This window comes from Durio zibethinus, chromosome 17 (genome assembly GCF_047325235.1).
Source record: "Durio zibethinus cultivar Kanyao isolate XHJ-2024 chromosome 17, ASM4732523v1, whole genome shotgun sequence".
Taxonomy (NCBI): Eukaryota; Viridiplantae; Streptophyta; class Magnoliopsida; order Malvales; family Malvaceae; genus Durio; species Durio zibethinus.
In genome coordinates, this window is record NC_143178.1 from 6,686,959 (window position 1) to 6,700,421 (window position 13,463).

The following is a 13,463-nucleotide window of genomic DNA, read 5'->3' on the forward strand; positions in this document are numbered from 1 at the left end:
GCAGGCAGGAAGGAACTAAAACCTAAAATCATTCCATCGTGAAAAAGGTACATAACCATCTCTCTTGCATTTGTTTTGTTGAAGGTGAGGATTCAACAAAAGGATCCAGGTTTGAATCCTTCTTTAATTGTTTGAAAACAATAATTTTGGTTAAAATTTCTAACAAAGAATCTAGTTTTAATAAGACAATGGAAGCCTAAAAAGAGTTGGGAAATTTTAACCAAAAATACTGTTTGGGCTATACTAATCAAAGTACCATATTGCGAAGGAGAAAGAGGCAGACAACTTTTAACAACAAAATAACGGTATCCCTTCTCGCAACTAAAATACTGTCATATTTATTCCAGAATTTCCCGGAATTTCCCGTGAAACTATAAATTCCCATGTCAGAACATCTTCGAAACAGAACTTGTAACAACATGATGCTGATAACAGTATCTACAAAGTGTCAACAAGTTCTCTGCCAATCTACTGCTCCTCTTCCTCATGAATGGCAAGTGGTTCTGGCCTTGGTGATCTATCTGACAGGCGTAAATTAATACGTTGCATGGTTCCAAGTGCACTATTATCAGGAGTCGAGGCATGGATGCTACTGTTACCGGAGGCTGAAATGTTATCAACTCCTCCAGCTATTTTAATATCCAGAAGATGATCATATACTCTCCTTCGGTGATGGTTGCGATAGGCAACTTGTAATTGCCTGGCTGCCCAATTGTAAAAATTTTTCAAGTCATCAGCAGATAACGAAAACGCTTCCACTTTAGTAAGTGCTTGGATATTTCTGTTAGAGATGGGGAAGTCCCATGACTGGAACTGGAGCCATTCTAGCAGTTCCTCTCCACAGAAATTACCACCTTTTAGGCAAGCAGTATCATCAGACTCTGATGTTTTATTGCTGCTTGAATATGTCCTTAGTTTTCCTTGCACAATAAATAGCATTTTATCGATTGGGTCTCCCTCCTTTCTAATGTAACTCTGCTTAATGAAGAGCACAGGCTTCGCATAGTAACAGAGTTCATTCAACGCTCGATCGCCCAGAAAATTAAATGGTTTCACCTTACCATAGTTAAATGACTAGAATGAGAATGAATTCATCTATAGTAGAGGATTAATAATTTGTAATGAGCAGTTAATCTGTTCTTTGTAAACAGAAGGAACTTACCTTCTTGAGCCGCTTCAAGAAGAGTTCACTCTTGATATTCATTATGATTTCCTTGGGAAAATTTTTTAGAAGATTCTCCACATCAACACCTCTGCTTTCTTGCCATTTGTATCTCTGATATTGTTTAATTTGCTGTTGGAGTTTATAGGGAAGTTTCTTAAACGACTTCCACTGCTCTATCTCTCGGTTTCTTAGTCGCAACTCTTCCAATTTGAGGGTTTTGGACTGCAGATAAATCTGTTTCACAAAAAGGAAACAGTTCAGCAAATTCTGGATTATTCTTGCCATCAAGAAAAAGAGTCCATGCTTTTTAGAGTCTACACCAAAACTCTTACTTAATCCAAACTCACTGATCAGTTAGAATACAAACAGCAATATCATGTAGTTTCTTCAAGTAATATTTGATTTCCATGCAGAAAATTGTCTGGGAAGAAGTGAGAGTTGGAATGTGCTGACAAGACTAGTGAACACAGCCAGCTTCCCTTAAAGCAGGATATGAATACCATTTTGCTTCACTATGAATTATGCATGGCTTCAGATAACAGAAAATTAACAGTATACACTGACAGATTGCGAAAGCTCAAGGAATGCATGACTGCATATTGCTAGTAGTGAAAGCAGAGGTTTGATGCAAAAAATCAGCAGCCCGAGCATGACACATATGTAACAACAATTGAAAATAAATTGATTTTTTCCGATTTAAATGGTGTCTTCAATGTTCACTGAAAAAATTTTGAAGTAAACTAAGAGTTGCCAAACCTGCACATTCCCAATCAGAGATAAAAATAGAAGTAAACCGAAGACGGTAATAAATAGTGCAAAACAGTTCTCCCAAATACAGGTACTTGTGCGCAGATTTTGCCCGAAACAACTGCAAAAATTGCATCCAACTTAAATTATTTAGATAATAATCAAAGAAGCTTTAAAAGACTTCTTTTTCCCAAAGTAATCAGAAAAAAATATGGAAAACAGAGTCCAGAGAATGATAAGTTAAAATGCATCAAGACATATATTGATGAAACTGAAATGATATAACACCTTGTCTTTTATACTTTAACCCTCCATTAGCTAGAACATCCTCACCTTCCCTCTATTAAAAAAAAATCCAAAAAGAGAAGGAAGAACGAAAATAATCTAACCTCAGATTTTGTAGACCCCAACGGAAACAGTGAAAAAACTTCTCTGGAAAATTCACCACTTCCAAAACACCAGACTGTAAAGCATCAAGGAATATTCCAAAATCAAAGAGTTTGGTATTTGGCGTACTTATAGGGCAAGAATCATTTATAAATGTATGGTTTCCGAGACTGTCATTACAGTAAAATGATCCATTGACACATCCAATGTGATTTGCGCAAGCCTTTTTCCAGCATGTAGTCTCTCGTTCTATGGCCAAAATGTACCACAGAGCTCCCAGTGCCTAAAAGATGAGCAAGCCACTTGATGATTTTAATCGAAAATAAGTTACCATAAAATAACTTTGGATGTGCGAATTTGTTTGACTTTGAGCATTGCTAAACATGTATGCCTTTCAAATTAGATCATGCTCGGCAAAGTCCTGAGAGCTGTGCAATATATAAACAAATCATGTAACTGGATATGGGAGTCAGTTAACTTACATGACCGGCAAGCATGTAAAGAAAGAGATTGCATGCAGCTTTAGCCCATGTAGCTTCAGCTAGTGTGGCTGAAGTTCTTTTGTCTCTCTTGAACAACTGGTGGATCCGAAAAATTCTTGGAATGGATTGGCAGAAGACAACAATTGTCAACAAGTTCATAGCATCCAAAAATCTCACATCTCTCATCATTGGAATGATAACCAAAACAACTATCTGGATATATATAAGCAGGAATGACTTCACGTATCAAGGATAGATAAATTCTCGAAACATTTCAGCCATAATAAACAAAATTGCAAATTGCTAAATGAAAATTGCTTACCTGTGGCAGTGGAAGAACCGAAATGATGTCAATTAGAAAGAGGCGTAACAGGAAATATCCCCTTGCTATAGCCCAAGCATCTCTTGATGAATTACCCCTTTTATTTGCACAAGGAGATAAAACTCGACAAGTGACGTATATTATATAAAGGCCGTCCAAGAGTGAACGCAATACCATTGCTGCAATCCCCAACTTTCTGTCCATGAAAAGGCACTTTTTGTCTTCATTGACGACGGGGAGGTAGAAAAACAAAGGATCTAGTGAGATGGCAATCACACTTGACAGTAGAAATAATGTATCCCACCAACTTGAAAATGGTCCCAGTGGATTAAGAATCTTCTTAATTGACTTAATATCAGAAACAGATTTCAAACAGCGTTGGATCTTTCCCGAGACTAATGTTTTTGATCTCTCACTTGCTTTGCCTTGATTCAAACTAGTCTTAGGCGAATGGCGTGATTTAACACCCTCCAAATTTCTGTGTCCTTGAGACCTGAACGAAAACAAGTTCATGACTATACGTGTCCATATAAATCAGTTGTTCAGGTAGATGTTGACTGCAAGATTCAAAATTGTAATAGTTCGTAAAGCCCTGCTGGTTGCTGAGATAGTATACGGTACTGTAGTAATATTCAATTCCTCGAACGAAAGAAGAAGTTCGGATCTCAGCAGATCTGACCACAAACTTTAAACTTAAAAAAAAAAAAATGGAATTAAAGAACTATGCAAATGACAGGCTCAAAAATGACAACGAGGAAGAGGAAAGCCTATTAACATATGCTTGAAACATGATAGAAAAGAAAACTTCTGACTGTAACGAAAGTTGATTTCCATGTCCAACCTGCTTACAGAACCTGATGAGCTTCTTTCGCTTTTGTCTCTTCCCATCTCTAGCTAGTCAGAGCTAATCCAACGCATTGCTGTTGCAGGTGTTAAAATATTTTCATCAATCTTCAAGCTATAAACCAACAGCCACCGTGAAATGGGGTGAGGAAGACTTTTGCTTTGACAGTCCCGAAGACTCCGCATAAGTCTTCATTTTGACACTTGTTATATGGTAAAGATGTGGCTTTAAAACTTTAAAAACAGACTTCTTAGATTTGGGAAATTAAGGTTGTCCGTGCCGTTCATTTTTAACCCAAATAGATTCAAAACTTCAGGTTACCTGGTCTATTCACATTTTTCTTTTCAGTTGCATTGATATTCGAGTTAATTCAAGTGGAGCGGAAAAGCGAAATTCTTTTATGTTTGGAACAATTCGAGGAAAAGATGCCTCCAACATCGCAATCAAATAATGGAGGGTATGTTGACGAATCTTTGTCACAGCGAACACTTCAATAATTTGGTTGGGTGAGAAGACACCGTGGCCCACAGATATTCAAGAATAATAAGGTACAAATTTAAAACCAAAAAAAAAAAAAAGGTAAAAATCAATGAGATTTCCGTTTCCCATGCTGCATAGCGTCCTTTCGCAGAACTCTTGAATTTGATACACTGACTATTTAAAATATATTTATACTAGCATATAATAACGGCACTGAGGAACAAAGAAAAATTGAAGATTTACATATACATCTTATACAGACCTCAAACTCAACAAATGGCAAGTTTCCTATTTAAGATATGTTTTCCTGTTTCGGGATGGATGAGATTTACTAATCTGTTCTAAACACGACCTTTTACATAATGCTAACAGGCGTAAAGTTACCCAAAATAAAAATAAATAAATAAAAACCTACCTGCCTATTGTTCCTCAGCAGTAAAATCTGGCTCTGCTGGCTTCTGAAGCAGCATAGGTTGTACCCTCTCTGGCAATCTTGCTTTACGAGTACGGTTTTGCCGTAATGCACGAAGTGCATTGGCAGCAAACCGTGAGGCATAAATAGTGGCGCCCAGACTTGGTGAACTCCCACCGGCATTGGCTAAAGCATCTTGCAATCTATTCTCCTCTTCTCTAAGAGATTCTTCCAGCTTCTTTCTGCTGTAGCGACGCCAAGCAGCTTGTATGAAACAAGCTGCCCAAGTCCTCCATTGCTGTGAATAGAACCTGAAAGTGTGGCGCAGCTGCTTGCTATGAAGCCGGCGGAACTGAGAAGCAACAAACTTCAAGTCATAAGCCATTAAAGCAAATGCTTCAACTTCAGTAAGAGCTCGGACAGTTCTAGTTGAGATAGGGAGGTTTGACGAAGAATGGGGATCTAGTGCCCATGTGAGAAGTTCCTCTCCACAGAAGTCTCCTGCCCCCAGATATTCAGAATTAAAGAAGCCAGTTCTTCCACCATTTGTTGTCGTGGTCAACAGTTTGCCCCGCATGATGAAGAGCATCTCATCAACTGGGTCTCCCTCCCGGACAATGTAGCTCTCCTCTGTATAGAGAACCGGCTTGAGACGGTCACACATTGCATCCAATAATTGTTCATCCATTTTTTCAAATATTGGCACCTTAAACATTAAAAAAAACAAAAAGTGAGATAACCTTAAAATTAGTTATTGGTGGTGAAAATGCAAGTCAAATAATAATATGTACCAATCTTATCTGAAAAGGATGCAATCCAATAAAAACAATGATTAGAAAGTCAAGGCACTCACTCTCATTAGCAGAGCCAAGCAAAGATGGCGCTTTATATCCCTTCTAAGGTCCTTGGGGAGATTACAAAGTAAATTCTCTTCATCAACTCCTCTAGTTTCTTGCCATTTGTATTGCTCGTAACGTCTGATCCGCTCTCTCAGATTCTCTGGTAGTAAGCGATGGGACATCCATTGTTCTGCATCGCGTCTTTTTACTCTCATCTCCTCCAATCTGGTTGTTGTGGACTGCAAATATGTCTGTTTCACAGAAAATTTGACTCATCATAACCTATAACTTATGGTCCTTATGTAAGAGCAAAGTAGAAGATCTAAACCATTTCACAGTCAGACATAACTAAAAATCACTAAAGTTGTTTGAATCTCCTTTTGATTCGTTGCAGAAAGCAACAGGAAAGAATTGAACTAGTAACAGCATGAGTCAAGTGTTTCTTATTTGTTGCCCCCAACACGCATTGTATTTGGAAGAGAGAGAGAGAGAGAGAGAGAGAGAGAGAGAGAGAGAGAGAGAGAAGCAAAATAGTTGGACATTATAAAATCTGAAATGAACCAAAAAGCTTCGGCCATTGTAAACAGATTACTTATGCTTCTCAGAAAAGGAGTTAGGGGATCCAGAAGCACATTCCAGTGAATACCATGCAGCTTATGCAGAAGATTTTCAAAAATCATAATGATAGAAACTAATTCTTTAGAAAAAGCCTTCAGAGTACAAAGAATTACCAACAAAACGTTGTATCCTATTAGAAATTAGCAACCAGATCCACTGCTACAAAACAAACAGCTCCACATACAAATTCAAAAGAATACAGATGCTTGGTACCAACCTGCATATTACCAATGAGAAATGAAAACAGAACCAAGCCCGATATCGAAATGAAAACTGCAAAGCAGATTTCCATGACATAGGTACTAGTTTCAAGGTTCTGACCCAGTGAACTGCAAAAAGATATCAGATGCTACTGTCAGAACTTAATGACAATGTGCTAACAATAGGAAAGAGAGAAAACAAAAACCTGTTTTCAACAAGGAAATGGGAAGCAAATATACACCAAAATAAGAATAAGCCCAATTGGACAGAAGATGGATGCTAGCCTCAACAAGCTTAAATAAAGATCTGAACTAAGACCATCACTCAGCAGTGACCTCTTAAAACCATTAAACCATAGTTATTTAAAGCACTACAAGAGCTAATGAAGCTTGCTGCTTTGTCATGGATCAATCTCAATTTTATCACCACGGCAAAGTCACCAATCCTAACATCATCTCCCATCTACCTCAAGAAAAAGAAAAGAAAAAATGATGAACATATCTATAGAAAAAGGAAAGATACTTATGCTCCAACTTTTTGCAATGATCATCACATACATTATGAGGAGGGTTCATCACATTATATGTTCTATGTAGACTGCATGCATATTTTTGCAACCCACCCCCTCAAAGCGAAGACAATATTGTAAAATGAGAGACCACTTCATTTAATTTTATTATGATTCTGATAGGCCAAGAGCTAACCAGACAACTTAAGTAGATACTGAAAGAATGTTGAAAGAGTAAATATTTGCTGCCAAAATTTTTATTTAGTTAAATTCATAAATTTTGTCAATCCAATATGAATATGATAAAAAGAATGAAACAAATAAAGATTCAATATGACATAATAATGATGGAAATTTGGGAGATTAATGATACACAATATCAAAAACCAAAATTAGTACTATTAAAGAATTCAAAAAGTGGTATGCCAAACAAGCATACTAGAGATGGAACGCAAGTAATCCAGTATCAAAGATTTAGCCAAAAATAGCTGAAATACAACCCATCTAGAAAAAACAAACAAGCAATGAACAGTGAACACTAGATAGAAAAAGAAAAATAAATGAAAAGCATCATACCTTAGGTTTTGCAAGCCCCACCAAAAACAGTAAAAAAATTTCTCTGGAAAATCTTTTGACTCCACAACACCAGATTGAAGGGCATCAAGAAATATCCCAAAATTGAAAAGCGTTGTGTCAGGTGTCTGTATAGGGCATGATTGATTTAGCAACGTACTAAAAGAAGAATCACCACCACAATGAAATGCAAGTGGAGTGCATCCAGTATTATTCTTACAGGCATCTTTCCAGCACGTATATTCCCTTTCAATGGAAAACAAGTACCAAAAAGCTCCAAAGACCTACAAGAAAAACTAGTCACTTTACCATTAGAACATATGGCAGAAGAATGAATCAGGCTTAAATTCAAAATAAGAGATATACTTTAAAGAGGAAATATAACAACTCCAGGCTTATACATATGCAGTTAACCAGAATTCATACTATTAAAAAGTTTTAACTAATGCAACTGAGATAACATACCCAGACAACATTTTACCCCAGACCCATTGTTAGTTCAAAAGCACAAATTGGCATGTTTTAGGTCTTGGGATACAAGGATACATCCTTCAAAGAACGATTTTGGAGGATGTCAGTTTTTATTAAATAGAACAGCTTTTATACATAAATATATTAGACAAGGAAGGGAAAAAATATACATATATCTTCTACAGGAAAGTGCTGGTTCCAATGCACCAGTATTAAGAACAGGTTCAACTTTTTTACCAAATTTTCACACAAATTTTGTTGTGAGGATTGCAGGGACAAGTGATGAACATTAAAGATGATGAAAATTTGAAAACAATCCTCAACCTGCTTATCATGATTATAATAACTATTCAATGCCTAATCATTATGCATGTACTTGCTCTGAAGTTAGATAGAGTAACTTTTCATATTTCATGTTTTATGCTGAACCCTTCCACTCATTTCAATCAAACCTTACACCACAACTGGGTATGGCTTCTCAAATTACCATACTCCAGCCCCAACTTTTATTTTCAACAATATATATATATATATATATCACTTGTTAACAAATTGGAAATTATAGTCATAAAAATAGGATGGAATGACTTTGGAAGACATGAATAGACCTTTCCTCCACATGCACCATAATCCTAATGGTTAGAGATCTACATTTTTAAGCTTTTGCCTCTCATTATGCAGTTTAAATTTTGAAATGTCTCGAGTCCTACAAGCAATAAACCACTCAAGCGCCAAAGCCTAACACAAAATATACATCCACAAAAGCAAATATAACAAAATGTATATACTAATTGTTAAAAATATTCTACTACCAATCTAGCAAACTTACATGGCTTGCTAGCATGTAAAGAAAGAGATTGAATGCAGCTCCAGCCCAAGCAGTTTCAGTTAGTATGCCAGAAGTCCTTGTAACTTCCTTATACAGTGGATATATTCTAAAAACCCTTGGCAGATATTGGAAGAGAACAACAAATTTCAAAAAGTTCTTCGTATTCAATGACTTCAAACCTCTCATTTGTGGTATGATAATTAAAATGACCACCTGGACACAGAACAGCAAGTTAAAAGTCCAAGCTAATAGTATCAAATTAAATGATCATGAATATGACCTTAATAAAATATTGCATATAATAGTACAGGAGTCAAGACTACAGGCATAAGTACATGGAAATGAGGGAGGTCCTACAACAATGGACTGTGGTAAAACATTAGGTTTCCATGAAAGAAGCAAAGCATGGTTAGTTAGAGAAATTAAAGTTATTCTTTGAACAACCTGATAACTCCTGGTAGAGCAGATTATAGAATGGTTCAACAACTCAAGTTGCAGCGGAACTTCTAGATGCTATTCACAATGTGAATTGCACAATGACAATGAAGTTCCTGCTTACCCAATAAATTAAAAAGATTCATCCATGCATTTCATTTTAACTTTTAAAGCCTTTACAGAGGATGACCTGTCACACTCACACATGAACACGTAAATACAAGAGAGAGAGAGAACATTTTCAGAAGCCTATATGATTTTCTTACCTGTGGAAGGGGAAGAACTGCTAGAATGTCGATTAAAAAGTATGATTGCAGATACCTCTTTGCTATTGCCCAAGAATCTTCAACTAAAACACCTCTTCCAAATACACGAGAAGAAGGTGCAATGAACCCAGTATGAAACTGAAAAATAATATGGATTATATAAAAGATATCTGTGAATGAACGCAGCACACTGGCTGTGATCTCCATCTTTTCATCCAAAGCAAGGCACTTCTTATCATCATTAATCACTGGGATGTAGAAAAACAAAGGATCAATTGAGACTGCTATTATGCATGACAATACAAATATCTTGTTCCACCTTTGAAGGAACGACCCCTGCGGATCAAGAACTTTCTTACTAGAACCAAAGCCTTTAAACACAATGCGATTAAATGAACAAGATTTAAATGACTTTCTGATCCCTTTAATCCTTTCATAACCAGATTCAACCCCTCTTTGAAACTTTTCTGATAATGAATTTGTTGCGAATCTAATATTCCCTGAATTTATCCCATTATTATCAGAATAATGGCCTTCAACACTTTTCTCCGAATTCCAGTCCTGGAACCTGGCAGACGGAATTTGATTGAAGAAAATAAGTCTATTATTTCGTGTAGAAAAAAGTGAAAATAGAAATCAAACTTCTAGACTAATCACACAATATGTAACATTTTCAGGCACAGTGTACGTATAACTGCTGTTGTATGAGAAATGAGTCATTAATAGTTATGAAAGCAGTAGATGAGAGGTAAGCTCACTCGAAAAGGAGTGGTGGCGACAATTTTACTTGTTATATATGACAACAAAGGGAGTTGGTGGCTGTGTCAAGGACAGTAACTACAGCCGACGAATGATAGCATCAATGGGAAATGCAGAGGATGGATGATGACAGAGCTGAAAGTTTTGCACTTTTGCTTGCAAAATGGCATTCCTAGTATTATCTTAAAGGCTTTCAGAATAAAAAAAGTGTATCTAAGACCTAAAATCAAGCACAACATCGACTTAAAAAACATAATCATCATTTCCATTAACAAAAGAAATATAAGAATGTACCTCACAAACTTCCCTGCTGGATAATTCATAACTATACCCTTCCTTATGATCCCACCTCTAAAAGAAGGATCAGCTCCGAAACACAAATAAATTTAAGGAACTTCTTCATGTATAGCATAAATCTTATTGCCGGATCCTAAAAAGGAAAGAAAAAAATGAAACACCAAGTTAGAACATTCAAATCTCAATTGCAGGACACGCACAACTAGAAACAAGCACAGAGACAAAAATATATGCTATTGCACAAACGTTAAAAACGTCGAAACCGCAGATACTAAAGACAACTGGAAACCAGACATCAAACTTGTTCCGTCCAATCAGTTACAAAATTGAAGCAAGAGATTAGTCAACTACTCTCCCTTCACACGAACAATGATAAAACATAACCTCGATTAAATCGTTGAACAATCATTATAATTACTGAAAAAAAAAAAGAAAGAAAAGAAATTAGTATTAAAAAAAAAAAAGGAAAGTGGCATATCGAGCGTTTAATAAAGTTGCAAATAAGCCACGAACTCCAACCAAACACCAAAAATGTCTTCAAAAAGCGATACCGTACTTGAACTAATATCAACGCATAAAATTGGAAGAGTTCTTAAGCCAAATTTCAGAAAAATAAATAAATAAATAACATACAAGCAAGCAACTTCTTCACTTTCAGTTTCTTCCAGTCAAAGATCAAAAGATTTAAACCTGTTCTCGAAAATAAGTAGCCCTAAAAACTTCAAATTCAAAACATTCCTCTAGAAAATTGAAGAATAAAGTAATAAATCAAGAAAAATTTGTGAATATTATCAACGTAAATGAAGAAAAAAAAAAGAAGGGGATAGAAGGAAGAACGAACATACAAAGAAATCTCATTGGTGTAGGGAAGAAATTTCGTGGAAATATCTAGGGGAGGGTCTCAGTTTTTTTTGGTAAACTATAAATTGAAGACTAAAGAAAAAGAGAGCAAAGTTAGGGGAAGCGATAAATTTCTTGTGACTTGGGGTCCCACCGGGCAAAGCATTCTAGCGGTAACTTCTTTGTTGGTCTGTCCCTCCGGTTCACTCTTGTCCAGTTTCTCCGCCGCAAGGTTGACTGTACTGTTCAAGTATGCGTTTAATTGCTGATTCAATTTCCATGGTACGTTTTTATCCTCTAAGTGGTGATGTGGCGAGACATGATTGGGAAATGTATAGTTTACATAAAAAGTGTACTGGATCATATATTCATTCTCGTGTTTGGGCGCTGAGGCGCCAGAGCCCGACGCCGTGGAAATGTAGATTATGTTTTTAACGGAAGTCAAACTTGGTGGCATAGATTGTCAGCGCTTTCATTGATCTTGAATTCTTGTCCATTTGTATAGAGTTTATTTCTTTATAAAATATAAAATTATTATATTAAATTCATATTAATATATTTTTTAATTTTTATTAAAAATTTAAATTAAATTATTTTTATTTTTTATATATTGTTATATCACACCACAATTGACAAAAGAAAAAAAAAAGATATGAGCAGGGATTTAAATCAAAGATATAATAAAAAACTATTAGTGGGATTTTTATACAAATAAAAAATAGTAGAGTATATTCTTTGGGTAGGTTATTTACTTTTGATTTTCTAATTTATGCAATATAATAATGGTTACCATTTTTTTATTACATAATTTTGTTAGTATATACTTGAAGTTGAAATAAATAATTATGAATTTTAAATATTTTGTACTATATTAAGTAGACTTGAAATTGAGATTTGAGTTGGGTTCAAGCCTATCCTCGCCCTTTATTGCTCATTCGGAATTTCAGATAGCACCATTGACATTGGACAATGGGTTTTGGATAATGATTACGACAAGTGTTTTTCTTACTTTCGCATCATTCATCTTTTGCTTTCATTCATTAAAATTATATTATATTTGTAATTTGATGACTCCTTTACAAATGAAATTATAATAAATTATTAATGAGCTGTTAGATTTCAAAATTGAAAATTACAGGCCGCAATTCAAAATAACATATATAGTAAATTAATTCTTTTTTTTTTTAACATCACAATTCTTTTGAACATTAAGGAGTCAATCTCCGTCATCTTTTTGAATTATATATTTCACCACATCAAACTGCATTTTAATAACATAAAAAAATTTTCATGTAAATTCTACATGACCTCACTCGTCATGGACCTCTGTAGTTTACAATTTAATAATTTAATATTGACCATCCTTTTCGTAAATATATAGTAATTCAGGAAAAGAACAATTTCTTCGCGTGATACCCATCCAAATGAATCAAATCAATTATAATATATAATTGATATGAGATTCATAACTCATATTAATGACAATAACATTTGATTAATGATATTGAAATGTCTCCACCAATAATTTTATGTCGCGAACCAAAAAAAGATTGATTCATAACTTTAATTTATCAAAAAATAAATTCTGTATTGATTTTACATTTGTTAAATTAAAGGTAATTAAAAGATTCAGGAGATTGACTATGATTCTTTAAAATTAGAATGCAATTTCCAAAATTAAGGGATTGATTTCATTTCCTTGTTTATAGGAGAGTGATTTCAGCCATTAAACAGATTGAAGATAAACACTTAAATCCAGACAATATCCCGGCAATTAAGAGTGTGAAATCAAGTTCATTAATTTTAGTAATTCTCAATGATCTACACTTATACTTTTATTTCTTATATTTAGAGGCATGTTCTAAGATTTTTTCTATTTATTTCGTTTTAGTTAGTAGATAGCCAAGACTTTAAGTGTGATTTTCAGTCTTTAAGCTTTAAATAAATCTAATGGCAAAGCAATGGGATATAGGAAAAGAAATCCGAGA

General features: G+C 35.0%; 2 protein-coding genes across 12 annotated transcripts; both read right to left on the bottom strand.

Moving 5' to 3' along the window:
* Positions 1 to 191: 191 nt before the first annotated feature.
* Positions 192 to 4,319, bottom strand: LOC111280592 (cyclic nucleotide-gated ion channel 1-like). 5 transcript variants are annotated; one of them, XM_089746348.1, is made up of 7 exons: positions 3,945 to 4,319; positions 3,104 to 3,596; positions 2,782 to 2,994; positions 2,302 to 2,582; positions 1,922 to 2,033; positions 1,163 to 1,399; positions 192 to 1,056 (listed from the first exon to the last, which is right to left on the bottom strand). In XM_089746348.1, exons 1-7 carry the CDS (start codon positions 3,989 to 3,991, stop codon positions 469 to 471), a joined length of 1,971 nt encoding a protein of 656 aa, XP_089602474.1. In that variant the 5' UTR covers positions 3,992 to 4,319; the 3' UTR covers positions 192 to 468. The 5 variants fall into 5 exon arrangements, with proteins under 5 accessions (XP_089602474.1, XP_089602477.1, XP_089602476.1 ...); XM_089746351.1 differs by having other exon boundaries at positions 3,104 to 3,777; positions 3,945 to 4,275; XM_089746350.1 differs by having other exon boundaries at positions 3,104 to 3,795; positions 3,945 to 4,273.
* Positions 4,320 to 4,604: 285 nt separating this feature from the next.
* Positions 4,605 to 11,570, bottom strand: LOC111280546 (cyclic nucleotide-gated ion channel 1-like). Of its 7 annotated transcripts, none has more exons than XM_089746344.1 (9): positions 11,481 to 11,570; positions 10,882 to 11,052; positions 10,633 to 10,768; positions 9,580 to 10,147; positions 8,879 to 9,091; positions 7,582 to 7,862; positions 6,514 to 6,625; positions 5,693 to 5,929; positions 4,605 to 5,545 (listed from the first exon to the last, which is right to left on the bottom strand). In XM_089746344.1, the coding sequence occupies exons 3-9, from the start codon at positions 10,659 to 10,661 to the stop codon at positions 4,847 to 4,849; spliced, it is 2,139 nt and encodes a 712-aa protein (XP_089602470.1). In that variant the 5' UTR covers positions 10,662 to 10,768; positions 10,882 to 11,052; positions 11,481 to 11,570; the 3' UTR covers positions 4,605 to 4,846. The 7 variants fall into 7 exon arrangements, with proteins under 7 accessions (XP_089602470.1, XP_089602469.1, XP_089602471.1 ...); XM_089746343.1 differs by having other exon boundaries at positions 11,269 to 11,570; XM_089746345.1 differs by lacking the exon at positions 11,481 to 11,570 and adding an exon at positions 11,326 to 11,369.
* Positions 11,571 to 13,463: the final 1,893 nt, after the last annotated feature.